The 17069-nt window shown below is 43.0% G+C and overlaps 1 protein-coding gene across 1 annotated transcript in view; it reads left to right on the plus strand.

Moving 5' to 3' along the window:
* The window catches only part of MAN2C1 (mannosidase alpha class 2C member 1), a 112101-nt gene that overhangs the window by 51717 nt on the left and 43315 nt on the right, over positions 1-17069 (plus strand). Inside the window, exons 13-15 of the mRNA XM_073618926.1 lie at positions 12290-12413; positions 12537-12658; positions 16539-16624. Of these exons, the coding sequence (XP_073475027.1) occupies positions 12290-12413; positions 12537-12658; positions 16539-16624 (332 nt within the window). The remainder of the gene's footprint in view (positions 1-12289; positions 12414-12536; positions 12659-16538; positions 16625-17069) is intronic.

The raw sequence follows: 17069 nt of genomic DNA on the forward strand, positions 1-17069 counted from the left end.
CCTAAGTGAGTATATTTTTTTCATCCTCCCTTTTTGAATTAATTCATACAATTCACCCTTGTATTCCTTGGTTGGATCCCCTTTTAATTTTACATACGTATTGGTATCACTTAATTGACCTGATAATTCAGTATTATAATATTCTTTGGACAACACCATGATGGCTCCAACTTTGTCAGCCGGCCTTATCACGACTTTTTTTATTTTCCTCCAACTCCTTAATCCCCCTTTTTATTTCATGAGGATTTTGCATTCTTTTGATTTTTTTTATTTATCAATGTCTTGAATGACCATTTTATTAAACACTTTTTATATGTTCATTATTAGATACTTGTGGATTAATTCAGTGTGTTCTTTTCTAATTGTCTACCAATCTTCTTTCCATCTCAGGCGGTTTATTCAACATATACTTTTGTATATCTAATTTTCTAGTGTATTTTTGTATATCCACATACATCTCGAACTTATTCAGATTCCTTTTCGGTGCATATTTTAGTCCTTTGTCCAGTGTGGTTAATTCTGATTTAGTCAGCTCTTTTCCACTCAAGTTATAGATGCCTTCCCCAACTTTTCTCTTGAGTCCTCTTCGGCATCCCCTCTTCTGTTTGGGCTTCTTGTATTTCCCATTCTGTCGTTCCGAGGAGGAGTTCTGTCTCGTCTGCGTTGGTCTAAAAAAGACCTTGAATCATCTTCTCTATAATCTCTGTTCTGTGTGTGTAACGGACTTCTTCTAGTTTCATAATGGTATTGATCCTGATAATTGCAACCAACTCCCTGTTGATATGAATACAGGGTGTGTTCTCTATTATCTCTCCTTTCCTGATTACCATAGCCATGGTTTCTCTGATCATCATGACCATAATTTACCGTGTTTCCATAATAATTGTATGATTGGTTGCGTAGTTGTTGATTTTTATTCCCACCATTTTTCCAGTAAGGTGTTTTCTTTCTCGAACATCACGGGACACAGAGCCACAGTAATTACTGATGGTTATATAGGGTATCACTGGTGATTGGACACTGGCACACACTATCAGAAAGTTCAACCCCCTATATAATACCTCCCCATTCAGGGATACCTCAGTTTTTACGCCAGTGTCTTAGGTGATGGATGTGTAAAGATATCCTGTGCTGAGCTCCAAAGGGAATATCCCATATCCTATACTGGGGCAAGCCAGGCAGACCGGATCCATTCAAAGTGTCCTTTCGTGGCCGAATTGGATGGTACCCGGGCCTCGTGTCCGAAGAAACGAGGTTTTACCTGTAATGCTTCTCTTTTTAGAGAGCTGGACCCCGCATATTAGAAAATGGTTTTTCTAGCCTAATTTCTAGCCGGGTGCTTTACAGGCCCAGAACTGTGGATCCCCCTATCCGTAGGGGGCCCCAGTCTCTGACGGTTTTTCCAAACGGAGCCCACCGTGAGAGGTGAAGATTGGGTCTGTACAACAGAACCCTGCGGCTGGATAAGGTAAGAGGAGATTCCACAGAATTTTTTAAATTCTAGTAGGTTTTCTCCTGTAAGGTAAATGCATTCTATGCCTATTGTGACCACCGGGGGCTGCCAAGAGCACATACCTTCTCATGCTGATGTCGGTCTCCATGTTCTCTGCACAGCGTCTCCGGCCGGCTCCAGGTAGGATAGGATGGGGGGATTTCTCCTGCACGAATGTGGGGGGGGAGGCCACAGGTGTCTGAAAAGCGGTTGTACACCGCTCGAGCACCGCCGCCGCCATTGCCGCTATTGCCGTTACAGGTACAGGCCCATGACTACCGGCCTCTCTCCTTCCTCCCCCTCCCCCAGCCTTCCTCCATATTGTTTCCGGAGGGTCGGCCAGCGCGGGAAGCGCTCGTTTTTTCGAAATTCGAGGGGGGGGGTGGTAGAGGGGGGGGGGGCGGGGCGTCAGCACAGGTGCTTAGACGCCCACTCAGGCCAGCTGCAGGCTATTTAAAAGCACTCTGTACAGGTGCACACAGCCTTTGGAGGGACACAGAGCTGACGGTCGCAAGTAAGGTGGGACACAGGCATTCTCCTAGGCAGCATTTACTAAGGTAACACCAGACTGGGCATTTGGTAGCAGGGCTTTTAGCCAGACTACATCGCTCAGCAGTCAGTGTTCATTTTGTGATACCTCCACCTTGTTGCTTTGCACTATGGGTAGAAGAGGTTCAAACACCCCAAGAACCAGAGACTCTAGGGGATCTCGGTCGGGTTCTGAGGACCCCCTTTCTGCAGCATCCTCCCCCCCTGAGGGGCCAGGGATGGCTAGCCAGAGGGAGCCATTGGGGTCAGGGGCTATACCTGCCTCCGTCACTTCAGCCCCTGTATACATTACACAGGAGGTTTTTTCCTCAACCATTAGTGGTCTAGAGGAGAGATTAATGGCCGTGATTACATCTTCACTCAGTGGAAGAAAACGCACTAGGCCTTCCTCTGTTTCCCAAGACCCTCAGGAAGAGGAGCCCTGGGATAAAGGAGACGAATCCCTTTCAGAGGATCGGGATGGGACGGATGATTCCTCTTCGGAGGAATCAGGTGGAGAGGGACCCTCTGCGACCTCCCAGGAGGAGAAAGTCTTAGTGCAGATCCTTACTGGATTGGTCCGCTCCACATTCAAGTTGCCTGTATCTGAATCAGTTAAAGAACCCTCTTCTTCTTTGGGGTCACTGAAGCCTCCTCAAACAGCGCATGCTTTTCCTGTTCATAATTTACTTGAAAAGCTCATTTATTCTGAGTGGGATCACCCAGACAAACGTTTTTTTCCGCCGAAAAAGTTTTCAACACTTTATCCGATGGAAGAAAAGTTTATCAAAATGTAGGGAATACCGGCCATTGATGCCGCCATTTCCTCCGTAAATAATAGTCTGACTTGTCCTGTAGACAATGCTCAGATGCTCAGGGATCCTGTAGATTTTTTTTTGTTTAATAATTTTTTATTAAAGAAGGGCAAAGCAAAAATATACAAACATTTCAAAATAGAATCATTCTCACATATACAGTATAGCAATTTCCAGTACGCACATAGTACAGTGGTACGGTATAAGGCAATATTTTCAATAAGTGTCTCTGGAGGTCTGTTAACCAACATAGTGATATACGCTTAGTTATTGGATTCCTATTATGTGAGCAGTTGAATCACAACTCAGTTTGAAAAAACATTGCTTTGGTTTAGAAGGGTAAAGAATAGAAAAGAACCCTGAATAATGAATAGGGAAATTGAAATAATAAAGAAAAGAATAAAGGAGAAAGAAAGAAAAACAAGGAAAAAATGAAAGAAAAAGAGGATAATGAGAATAGGGGAGGGGAGAGGGGTTGCTGGCATGCACTTCGATAAATTTAAAAAGAGTGTAGTGTCAAGGACACTCAATAAATGACTACTTTAACGTGATAAATTTAAGAGGTTTGCGATATGAGGTCCTTATAGGAGGAGGTGGACTGAAATTTTATCCAAGGATCCCATGTTAGAGAATGTTTCTGGGAAGTACCTCTAATATCGTGAGTAATGCTCTCCATAAGGTGTATGTTATCTACCATTTGTAACCAAACCTTTATAGAGGGGGTTGTTTGTTGGCCCCATAAAGTGGGAATTAAGGCTTTGGCGGCGTTTAGTAAGTGAGGAATAATTGAACGTTTATATAAATGTGCGGGGGTTTTCGTAGCATGAAAAAGGACAATCCATGGGTCATTAGGTATACTGACATCCGAGATCTGTACAATTAGATCGCGAATGGCATCCCAATATGGTCGAATGAATGGGCAAAACCACCACACGTGTGCATGTGTAGCCTTGTTCCCACAGTTCCTCCAGCACAATGGGGAACTGGCGGGGAACATTTGATGTAGTCTAACTGGGGTGTAATGCCACCTAGTGAGTAATTTATAGTTGACCTCTGATATTCTAGAAGCAAGGGATGAAGTATGAGCCAATTGTAGGATCTTGTTCTTTTGGCCGTCAGTGAGATGGGAATCTAAATCAGTCTCCCATTTAGCTAAGAAGGATGGAAAGCCAGGATCATGAAGAGCAATAAGAGCTCTGTAGAATAAAGAAATAGCGTGTGTCGGGGGATCTTTCGGATAGAATATTACTTCTATATTATTTAAGTCATTTATACCTCTAAGTGGATTAGGAAGAGACCTTAAAAAATGTTGTAATTGGTGATATCTCCATTTATCTAAGAAAGTGGTCGGTTTAGGAGCCAGGATCATATTTAGCGGTTTAAGTACATTGTCTCGGAGGACGTGATGTAATAAAAGAGGTTCTCCCGATTTCCATGATTTAAAGCCTGGGTCAAGTAGACCCGGAGGGAAATATCTGTGATTAAGGAGGGGTAATAGGGGGGAATCATAATTCCATGAATTTTTTTTGTGTATGGAGTCCCATATGTCTAAAGAGGATATAGTAAGAGCAGAGGTGGTAGGAGCCAATTTCCTATAGGAACGGGGTATCCAAGGGGCTATTGAGAGATCCATGCCGCTGAGAAAATATTCAATTTGTACCCATAATTTTGACTTAAGAGCATATTTCCATTCAGCCACTCTGGTCAGAACTACAGCTTGATAGTATACTTTGAAATTAGGGAGTGCTAATCCTCCCGAGCATTTGGAGCGGAACAATAGCCCTCTGGATATTCTGGGATGCCCATTCTTCCAAATGAATCGGGAAATCATGGATTGTAAAATAGTGAAGAACCCCACTGGTATGCCTAGTGGAAGCATTTGAAAGAGAAAAAGGATGCGAGGCAAGATATTCATTTTAATGATACTAACTTTTCCCAGCCACGTGTGTGATAAGCTAGACCATTTTCGCAGGTCGTCTCTAATCTTATTTAACAAGGGGATATAGTTATAACGAAAGATAGATTGGAGATTGGAAGTAAGATAGATACCTAGATATTTCATACATTTCGGTTCCCATTTAAAGGGAAAAAGGGGTTTTAGGGAGAGTGCCTCGGTCTTAGGGATATTAATGTTTAGAATTTCGGATTTGGATAAATTTATTTTGAAGTTAGAGATTGAGTGAAATGTAGAAAAAGCAGACATTAAGTTGGGGATCGAGATACGTGGTTGTTGAATAAAAAATAACACATCATCGGCATAAGCCGCATATTTATGGGATCTGTTACCTATTTGTATGCCTTTGATGTTAATATTGTGTCTAATTGTAGCTAAAAAGGGTTCTAATGTGATGGCAAAGAGGAGAGGGGAAAGAGGGCAGCCCTGTCTGGTTCCATTATGTAAAACAAAGGGGTCACTTAATGTTCCATTAATTCTAATTTGTGCCGAAGGGTTAGAGTAGAGAGAAGTGATGCGATGAAACATTTTAGGTCCCAAGCCAAAATGTCGTAGGGTCATTTTAAGATATTCCCAGTCCACCCTATCAAAAGCCTTCTCCGCGTCAGTGGAAAGGAGTAGGGTGGGTTGGGTGCACCTCTGAACATATTGGATTAGGGAAATAACGCGGAGAGAATTATCTTTTGCTTCTCTATTGGGTATGAACCCAGACTGATCTGCCGAAATCCATCTAGGTAATAGGGGGAGCAGGCGATTCGCCATTACTTTTGCAAATAATTTAATGTCAACATTTATTAATGAGATGGGTCTAAAACTATTGCATAGAGTGGGGTCCTTATCAGGTTTAGGGATGACGGTGATATGAGTTGAGAGGGATTCTGGGCGTAGACCTGAAGACTGCGAGACAGAATTGGCATAGGCGGTAAGGCGGGGGAGTAAAATATCGCTGAATGTTTTATAATATAATACAGTGAACCCATCAGGTCCAGGAGCTTTACCGGATGGGGAAGACTTCAACGCTGCTCGAAATTCCTCAACCGAGAAATCCTCCTCCATTTCATTAAGAACAGATACGGGCAATTTAGGAAGATTTGCTGCTTTCAAGTAGGAGAGCATGCGAGTTTGTCTCTCTTTATGAGGTAGGGAGGACAAATCATTTTTAACATTATAAAGGTCAGCATAGTACCCTCGAAAGGCCTTAGCAATGTCTGGGGTTGCATGGGCCAGCTCTCCCGTTGAAAGTTTAATTTTGGGGATAAATGATTGCGATTGTTTGATCTTCAATGATCTAGCTAATAATTTACTTGGTTTGTTCCCCCACTCATAACATTTCTGTGAGAGGCGCTGAAATCCTCTCCTGGTGTCTAAATTGAGAAGAGACCTCAATTCCTCTCGTTTAAGCGTGAGGGATTGGAGGTGTTTAATATGTAGAGATAGTTTATGTTGTTTTTCAAGGACCGTTATCTGTTGTAGAACCTCGTCAATTTGTTGTCTATGTTCCTTTTTTTTCCTCGCACCTAGCTCAATGAGGCGGCCCCTAATAGTAGCCTTATGAGCTTCCCAAACAATGGAGGGAGAAGTGTCTGAGGGTTTGTTTTCCTTGAAATATTGCGATAAATGAGATGCCAACATGGAAATCTCAGCTTCATTAGAAAGAAGGGAGTCATTAAGTTTCCAGTTGTTAGTATGTCTTGGTAGTGAAGGCATAGTCAACGTCATTGACACAGGTGCATGGTCTGAAACAGATGCGGTACCTATGTGAGTAGAGTGTAATAGGGGGAGGTGAAAATGATCTAAAAACATATTATCTATCCTGGAGTAAGATTGGTGTGTTGTGGAAAAATGTGAAAAATCTTTTTCTTTGGGATGATGGAGGCGCCAGACATCCATCAATTGAAGGTCCAGAAGCCTTTTTTTAACAAATTTCAATCGTTTGAAAGAGATATTGGAGCGGCCTTGGGACGTATCAAGTGCTGGATCTAATGGCATGTTTATATCTCCCGCTAAGATAATAAGTCCTTTAGCGAAGTGTGACAGTTTAGTTAGAATTTGTGAGAGAAAGGCAGGTTGATTATGGTTTGGACAGTATACATTTGCGAGAGTGCATTGAGTGTTACCTATGAAACCCTTAAGAAAAAGAAAGCGACCATGATCATCTGCTAGCATATTGGATAGTCTAAAGGATACATCCTTGTAGAAACCAATGGCCACTCCTTTAGCTTTATTAGTGTTCGATAGACTATAATACCACTGAGGGAAGTGGGGTGATGTCAATTGAACAGGCGTTGTGTGAGTTAAATGTGTTTCTTGAAGAAAGGCAATGGAACAGGTGGCTTGTTTAAGTTCCCGAGTAATTTGATGTCGTTTAGCCGCGACATTAAGGCCTCTGACATTGTAAGATATAACTTTTATCATAGCCATTTGTTAAAATAGAGTGTGGTCTTTCAGCTTATCCTGCCATGCATGCCAGCAGGGAGGGGGGAGTAAGGGGGTAAAAACGAAAGAGAAAGTTTGAAGAGAGAAAGAAAGAGTGGAGTAGGAAGATAAACTTGTGTAAAAATTACATACGTGTGTTAAAGAACTTGTGGGAAACATGTGAATAACACGCAGAAATCTGCAGTGGTCCCGTTGGGGGAAGAGAAAGCGAGAGGTCAGCCCAATCCCAGAACAGGGATTGAATAGGATTACTGTAAGACCGCTCGCATTCGCCAACCCCAGAAGGAGAAGGGGGGAATGGGGCTACGCTAAAGGGGAATGGATAGTGAGGGAGATGCGCCCCCACAGCGCACGGCCTATAAACGAGAATTAGCATAACTATATGTAAATATCTAGTTCCAGTTCAAGATATGAAAAATAACAATGTAAGATCAGGATCATGTTGAACTTTATGTATCCTACCAGGTATCACTGATGTTAATTGTATTAGAACATGAACTAACCTATATAAAAAAAAACAAAACATAGAAACGGAAGAACAGTGGTCAGTTCAATTGTAAATCAGAAATAAAAAACGAAAAAAAAACAAAAACAAAAAACTTATACCCAGTAGGAGAAAAATAGTCTACATTGATGAAATTGGTATGGACAAACTAGCAAAGAAAAAAGAAAAAAAAAAAAGGGGAAAAGAAAAAGAAGACAGTTCATCCGTGTTTTTGTGCAGAGCCTGGAAGAGAGGTGCGTCTCTTCTTTGATGGGGTTTTTCTCCAAAGTGGTTCCATTGGACATGAGAAATTGGGAATTGGGTCCTGCCAGCTTGGAAGCTCTATGGGCGAGAGATGAAGATCCTTCAGAAAAGTTGGGAGTTCCTCCGGAAATCTTAGTGTATGGGAGCGACCATTTTTTGTGGCTATCAAACAGGCTGGAAAGCCCCATCTATAGGTGACCCCATCAGAGCGTAGGTGTTCAAGGAGCGGCTTTAGGGATCTACGGCGATCCAAAGTATCCTTGGAAAGGTCTGGATATAAGGTTAGGACCGCCCCATCAAAGTCAATGTTAGGTAGGCTCCGCATCTTCATCATGATAGCATTTTTGTCTTCAAAGTAGTGTAAGCGACAGATAACATCTCTGGGTAAGTCCGAGTTGGTGTTGCGTGGTCTTAAGGCCCGGTGCACACGGTCGAAGCGTAGTGGATCAGTGGCGGATCTACCCAGGACGGTGTTAAAGATGCCTCTGATAGATGGTTCAAGATCATTATCTCCAGTTGCTTCCGGTAGACCTCTGACACGAATATTATTTCTGCGATTCCGGTTCTCGAGGTCTTCGAGCTTATACAAAGAGGCCCTATGGGCGAATGCCAGCTGGGTGACAGTGTCCTGCAATTCTTTAATGGCTGAGGCCTGCGCGTCCTGCCGTTGTTCCGTTTCTTCCACTCTGACCAAGATATGTGACATATCAGATCTCACAGCGGTTATTTCTTTTTTAATGGATTTCTCCAAACTGTGAAACATACCTGCCAGTTCTTTTTTGAGGCCGCTCATGAGTGTAGACATTTCGGAGCCAGCGGGGGATCCAGTGTCATCTATAAGATCGGAGCAATAGGAGGATGCCGGAGAGCTCTCCCTCACCGAAGCAGCGTGGGATGATGGAGAAGCACTTGTTCTCGAGGTTCGGGCTTGATCGTCACGTGCGTTGGCTAAGTATTGTTGAATGGGACCCGTTGAGACTGGATTGGGCAGAGATCTCTTGCCAGTACGTTTACCTGGGGCAGACCGAAGTTTAGGTGTCTTGGCAGGCATAACTGGAACTGTATGGCCGTTAGCTGTAAGGGGCACCCCCCACTCACATCTGTTCAGTGTAACATATACATCAAAAAATTGTGAGCATGCAGAGAGATTTTAGGGAAGATGAAGTGTTGATAGTAGTTCACTTTAATAGTATAGTAGATTCACTTCAATAGTCACTGAGACAGGCAGAGAGAGTCAGCTTAGCTAAGGATTGCAAGAACAGAAGCAGTGCAGGCAATGTGTTAGTATGCAAGTCTCAGGGGATTCTCACCGGGCTCAGGGTTATGGTATCTGCGATAGTAATATGTCCCAGCAGTGTAAGGGGGAGGCAGTAAATGAAAAAGAAGTGTGAGAGTGCTTTGAGAAGGCAGGCACAGGAGCAAACTGATAATGGGAGTATTTGGAGCACCAAGATGGCCGCCGTCCTCCAGTAACAGGCCGAAGCCGCAGGCTTTCCTGAAGGTGTTAGCCGGTCGGGTGAACTCCGCTCCGTTCAGGCTTAAAATGTCACTTACTGGGTCAGCAAATGGTGTTCTGGGCAAATATTGATAGGCAAATACTGCTGGGGGTATCCGGTGTAGAAAAAGTAGGCGATTGTCTTGTCACTTACTGTGTCCGGAGGATTAGATGGCAGGCCGCAAGACGGTGGTAGGCCGCGGGAAAACGGAGTCGCCGTCAAGGGATTCCGGGCGACCCTCCGCTACTGTGTAGGCAGTGCCTGTCCCTCTGGAGGTGCAGGGACTCGTTGGCCAAGGTAGTGTGCTCGGATGGGTCACAGGATCCCGGGAGCGGAGAACGGGATACTCCGGACGGCCTGTAGGCCTCACGATGGCGGCGGCGTCTGTAGGCCCCAAACAGATTTAATCCGCTGAACCACGGAAAGACCCCACTGGAAACACAGCAGAGGGGGTCCAGGGGTCGTAGCAGACAAATTTGAGTGTGGATGAGGTGGATTAAGGGACGGATGGCACTGGATTCTCCCTGCTTGTGCGGAGCTCAGCACAACACGTCTTTCCCTGTTCACGTCCAGACACGCCCCCCAGGGATCCTGTAGATAACAAGATGGAATCCCTATTGAAGCATGTTTTCTCCTTGGCAGGTTCAGTGGCTCAACCTGCAGTTGCAGCGATTGGAGTCTGTCAATACTTAAGAGACCATGTTAAGCAGGTTATCAAAGTATTACCTGAACAGCAGGCCCAGCGGTTGGCTAATCTTCCTGCGGCCTTATTTTACATTGTTGACGCCATCAGAGATTCTATCGTGCAAACCTCTCGTCTTTCACTGGGGTTGGTGCATATACGTAGAATCCTATGGTTGAAAAATTGGTCAGCCGAAGCACCATGTAAGAAGCTGCTGGCTGGGTTTCCGTTTCGTGGTACAAGGTTGTTTGGAGAAGACTAGGATGACTAAATCAAGAAAATCTCTGGTGGGAAAAGTACTCTCTTACCTGTCAAGAAGAAGAGTAAGCGTCCCTCTTTCAAACTGACTCTTTCCCCAGTGCCAGGGGCGTCAGCCTCCAGGCAGTCTCGACGGCCTCTTCTGTATGTGCACCTGTCAGAGAGCCACTCTACCCTATGGGGGATCGGATGAAGACGGACCGTAGAGTCCGTCGTCACCCGGTCCAATCCACAGATGGATGGAAAAGTAGGTTTTTCCTCCGTCACACTTTTTCGGATCAGATCGGGTCGGATGTCGGTGGATATGTCACCGCTGACATCCGACGCTCCATAGAGGTCTATGGAGGGTCCGTTCAGGTCCACCTAAAAAACTGACAGGCGGACCTGAACGGATTGTTCGTTATTCAGCTGATTTGTTAGTGTCAAAAAAGAAGCTGAATCCTTGTGTGCTTCCAATATAATTTTACTTTCAGCAATCTTTTGGTTTATAACTGCGACTTTTCTTTGTTTCCTTTTGATCAAAAATTGTAATACTTCTATGCCTTTTTCATTAAAAAGCTTGAACCACTCATCCACTGAGTCATGATCTAATAATCCATTAATAGGAACTCCCACCTGAGCCTTCTAGGTACAATATTTTCTTTTATGTACTGCTCATGTGTGATGAGATCCCACCAGAGACTTGTTCTCTTTTCCATTAAGTGCCCAAGCTTTCTAAAATTAGTGTCTAAATCACCTGTGTCACCTGTGTCTGTGGTGTGATTGGTGGAATAAACATCCTCAAGATCTACTGTGCGATTTTCCCGAAATTTAAATATATCCGTATGTGCTGCTCAAGTGGATACAGATGATAAAATAAATAGTGATAATAAATAATAAAGCGCTGATATAATTTAAAACTGAAAAATAAAAAAAGTACAAAAGATAACAGCTGCAACCAATAAAAAGTGATCTCACACTATTGCAATACATAAACTAAAAATAATTAGTGCGCTAATATCAACCTATGATGAAGGCACAGTGCCACCTGCGTGTACATGAAGCTTTAGAGCGAGAGCAATAATTCTAGCACTAGACCTCCTCTGTAACTCTAAACTGGTAACTGTTAAAAAAATTTTAAAGCGTCGCCTATGGAGATTTTTAAGTACCGTAGTTTGTTGCCATTCCACGAGTTTGCGCAATTTTAAAGCGTGACATGTTAGGTATCTATTTACTCAGCATAACATCATCTTTCACATTATATAAAAAAATGGGGCTAACTTTTTTTTTTTTTTTTTAATAATCATAGATTATAAATCATAATCATTATTGGACATTGAAGAAGGGGACATACCCCAAAAGCCTGTCCTGAAAAATTGTATGTTAGTGCAAATAAAAAAAGTCAGTACTCCATTTTCTCTGTCACAATTGCGCTAATACGGCTACAATCACATCAAGTTTTTAGAATCATAAAAGTGTATTTAAAAAAAAATAAAAATTGCGTTTGAAAGACTGCTGCACGAATACAGTGTGACATAATAAAAATATATATATTTGGGGGTTCAAAGTAATTTTCTAGCAAAAATTACTGATTTTAACTTGTAAGCAACAAGTGTCAGAAAAAGGCTTAGTCTTCACACACATTATATTTACACAGTACAAACTCTGTACAATGTCATGATCCATAACATCTATTGCACAACGCATACACAAAATAGAAATTAAATCCACTATGTGAAAATGTTCACATGAACAAAATGCAGTAATTAACAATCTGGACCTATCTGCAAATTAACTTTGGTTTTCATGAACTGGCACAAAATAGCTAGTTGGCCTTTAAATGTAGCCTACATATACAGGTATTTATGTATTGTGTTCTATTGTTATCTTCTGTATTTCAGAGTACAGATGTCTACCCCTGACCAATTTTTTTCTGCTTTGGAGGCAGACACTTCTCAGCTCTGCACTTGGGTAGGAGAACTCTTCCTGGAGCTGCACAATGGGACTTACACAACACAGGCGCAGGTATACCATTACTGCATGTTATTTTATATGTATCAAACTTTATGTAAAACAGAAGAGTTAAAATAGCCTGGTAAATCGGAGATGACAAAAAGAGCAAGGATATAAGCTGTTTCCTGTTTATAGATCAAGAAGGAGAACCGGCGATGTGAGCAGCTACTGCACAACGTGGAGTTCCTTAGCTCTGTTGCCCGGGCAAAAGATGGGAGTTTCATCTATCCAGCTTCTAATCTTCAGCAACTTTGGAGGTATAGCAAACTGTACTGGGGGATGCATGGTTTTGGGCCATTGTGAAATTATACAATATAAAGTAAAAACAGTGTCTTTCCTTCCCCTAAAAAAGGCACTGTAATCCGTAGTCACAAGATCATAAATGGCTCTAAATGTTGAAATCTAATATTTGCTAAATTAAAATTTGGCATCCAAAATCTACTTGGATCTGTGATCTCTTTAAAAGCTGCTGCTTGAGATCTTCCTGCACTGCAGAGCATTACCAGAGCCAATCTCACTTGGAAATTGGTACATTGGAGTTTTCTTTAAGGCTTAATGCACACGAGACGCCAGTGCAAACTCTGCTGAACACATATTTTTAAAAGCTGAAACAGGCGTTTAGAAACGCCCATTTTGCTGCGTTTGCATGCCGCGTTTAACCGCGTTTGCGTCTAGAAGCATTTAGTTAAGATAACAAAGACCCTCCCCAAGCCCAGAAAGCATGATAAATTTTAACTATTTCTGCCATTTTGATCAGAGTGAGCAGCAGCAGCAGAGAAAGCAGTTGTATACATGCATTTGCCTTTCTTTCTGTGGTTTTTTTTTTTTTTTTTTGGAAATGGATCCCATATTGAACATATTGCAGAGCAGAGAAGGACATTTTGCGACCCGACTTTGGGGCCCGTATCTCGGGGGCCACTTAGTGCTAGGAATCGGATTGGATATGTTGTAGTGCTGGTTCCACTGTGTTTGCACACCAAATGTGGGATTCCTAGCACCAACTGGCCCCGAGATACGGGGCCCCAAATTCGGGTCACGAAATGTCATTCTCTGTTTCATATTTCTGTGTTTTCTGGTCCAAAATATAGGGTTCCTTTAAAAACACTTATTAACACAAATGCGGCTAAACGCGGTACCGGCGTTTGGCATCTGAAACATGGAAAACTTTTGCGTCTGAACCCATTTTTTTGCTTCTGGAAAAACTAGGTTAAACGCAACTGCCTAAAAACGCCAAAAAACGAGACTGTGTACATGGACACATAGGATAACATTGAGTTCAGGGGCAGTTGAAAAAAGTTTCCAACTGTCTCTGAACGCGCGTTTAACAGCGTCTCGTGTGCTTGAGGTATAAGGCTTCATGTACACTGCTGCTGGTAAACGGACATTTAGGAGCAGTTGGACTTTTTTTCCAGCTGCCCCTGAACTCTGCTCTGTTATCTTGGTAAATGTACACAGGGTCGTTTATAGTCCTTTTCTAGGCAGTTGAGTGTAGAAGAATTTTTTGGAAAGCAAAAAAATGCATTCAGGACGGATGTTCAGAGGCATTGGAAATACCAAATGCCTGTAACAGCTTGTAAACGCAAGTAACTCGTATTTAGCCACGCTTCATTTACAGCTGTTTTTAATGGAGATACATTTTTGACTATTTGAAAAAAAAAAAACGCCTCTAAACGCAAACACGGCATGTAAATGCAGCAAAACTGACGTTTTTAAACGTCGGTTACTATCTGTCAAGAAAATCGTTCAGGAGAGGTTTTAAAACGTCCCGTGTACATTAATCACTTAACAACTGGGCCATAGCTGAATGAGGGCTACAGCGCAGTTCGATAACTCTGGGAGGGCGTACATTGACGTTGTCCCAGAATCGCACGCCCCCTGGGGCACACACATGGGAGTATCCGTGACCGCCGGACCCGGCGCATCATGGATCACGTTAAATGGCCGCTGACAGCGGCCGTTTACCACGTGATCGCTCCGTCAAATGACGGAGAGCTATCACTTGTAAACAAACCAGCGTCGTGTCCGGTTCCTCTCTCCCCTCTCTGTACCAATCGGTGTGAGCGGAGAGATCGGGTGCAACAGCGCTGGGCTGGATCTGTAGTGCCCACAGCGCGGATCTGTGCCCATTGTAGCCTCATCCATCTATCCACCATTCTCGGCCATCCCTCTGTCATACTCATCCATCCATCCTCAGCCATCCCTCTATGCTCAGCCATGCCTCTATCATACTCATCCATCCATCCATCCATGCTCAGCCATCCCTCTGTCATGCTCATCCACCCATCTATGCTCAGCCATCCATACTCAGAAATACTCATCCATCCATCCATACTCAGCCATCCATACTCAGAAATACTCATCCATCCATCCATACTCAGCCATCCCTCTGTCATACTCATCCATCCATCCATTCTCAGCCATCCCTCTGTCATATTCATCCATCCATCCATGCTAATTCATCCCTCTGTTGTACTCATCCATCCAGGCTCTGCCATCCATACTTGGCAATACTCATCCATCCATACTCAGACATCCATACTTGGCAATACTCATCCATCAATGCTTAGCCGTACCCAGCCATACTCGGCAATACCTAGCCATACTCAGCTGTCCACATTTTTGGCTCAACCATGCTCAGCCATCCTCATCTATCCCCATTCATGCTCATCCATGCCACTACAGTGCCTCACAAAAGTGTAATTGGTAGTCAAATTAGATTTGAGAAATTTATGCCCCTAGAACACCTGATGGTGCTCCCTGCATGTTGGGCCTCTGTATGTGGCCAGGCTGTATGTGGTATCATGTGGTATCGCCATACTCAGAAGGAGTAGGAGAATCTATTTTGGGGTGTAATTTTTGGTATATACATGCTACGTGTTAGAAATATTGTATAAATGGACAACTGTGTAAAAAAATGCATTTTCATTTTCTTTCCACGTATTCCAAAAAATTGTAGAAAAAAATGACATATTCAAAAAGACTCATTTTGCCTCATAGATTATATTGGGGCGTTTCCATTGTCCTGGTGCTTCAGGGCCTTCAAAAGTGCAAGAGGTAGTCAAGAAACTTTAACCCCTTCCCGACCGGCGCATGCCGATGTACATCGGCAGAATGGCACGGCTGGGCAAATGGACTTACAGGTACGTCCGTTTGAATTTCCCGCCGTGCCATTGCGTGTGCGCCGGCGGCGGTGCGCGTCGGCCGGGAGCTCCGTGAGTCGGGTCGCGGGTCCCGTGGACTCGATCACCGCGGGGATACCCGCGATGGCCTCACGGAGAGGATGAATGGGGAGATGCTGATGTAAACAGCATCTCCCCGTTCTGCCTAGTGACAAGTGTCACTGATCACAGCTCCCTGTAATTTTGATTTTGCAAAGAATTGTGGGAAAAAATTACAACTTCAAAAAACTCACCATGTCTCTAACTAAATACATTGGAATGTCTACTTTCCAAAAAGGGGTCATTTGGGGGGTATTTCAACTTTCCTGGCTTGTTAGGGTCTCAAGAAATGAGATAGGCTGTCAGTACTTCAGGTGTGATCAATTTTCAATGATTGGCACCATAGCTTGTGGACTCTATAACTTTCACAAAGACCAAATAATATACACAGATTTGGGCTATTTTTACCAAAGATATGTAGCAGTATAAATTTTGGCCAAAATTTATGACGAAAAATGACTAATTTGCAAAATTTTATAACAGAAAAATGCATCTTTCAGTCTTTTTATTCTTTTATAGCGCAAAAAATAAAATAACCCAGCGATGATTAAATACCCCCCCAAAAAAGCTCTATTTGTGTGGGGAAAAAAAGACAAAAATTTCATATAGGTACAGTGTTTCATGACTGAGTAATTGTCATTCAAAATGTGAGAGCACCGCAAGCTGAAAATTGGTCTGGTTAGAAAGGGGTGCCCAGTGGTTAAGCCTAATTGTTGCAGTTTTGTGATTTTTGCAAAACAGATCCAATCACCAGGTTTTTTTTTTTTAGCTGTCGTATTGTTAAAGCTATAAAAAAACCTCTATAGAATTAGTTGTAGGATTATTCATTACTGTGTTGTGTAAATGAATGTACAGTTTTATAAAAGAAAAAAAATAAGAATGTGCAATGACTGTGCCGTTCTCTATGCTTTCCACGAAGGTTGCTACTGTTGAATCAATTCCATGATGTGCTACCAGGTAGCTGTATCCAGCAAGTTGTGGAGGATGCAATGCACTACTATGAGGGTAAGGTGATATTCTGTTTTTTTTTTTTTTTTCATGCCTGAATGTTGTACGGTGTTACTCATAATTGAAAGCGGCTAGTTTGGAGTTTAAGCATTACTTTTATTTGGTAACTTACCCTGTTTCCCCGAAAAATAAGACCTAGCATGATTGTCGGTGATGGCTGCAATATAAGCCCTACCCCCCAAATAAGCCCTAGTTAAAGTCCTTGTAGGTCTTATTTTCAGGGTAGGGCTTATTTTCGGGGAAATAGGGTAGGGCTTATTTGGGGGGTATGGCTTATATTGCAGCCATCACAGACAATCACGCTAGGCCTTATTTTCGGGGAAACGGTAGGTTTAAAGTGCCGGTTCACGCCAGAAATTCCACAGGAATGCACTCCCTGTTCCTGTGTGATTCAATGTGATCCTCAACCCAGTCTTTGAATGAACTGAAATCGCACTGGATA

The sequence above is a fragment of the Aquarana catesbeiana genome, linkage group LG03 (genome assembly GCF_042186555.1).
Source record: "Aquarana catesbeiana isolate 2022-GZ linkage group LG03, ASM4218655v1, whole genome shotgun sequence".
NCBI classification, from domain to species: domain Eukaryota; kingdom Metazoa; phylum Chordata; class Amphibia; order Anura; family Ranidae; genus Aquarana; species Aquarana catesbeiana.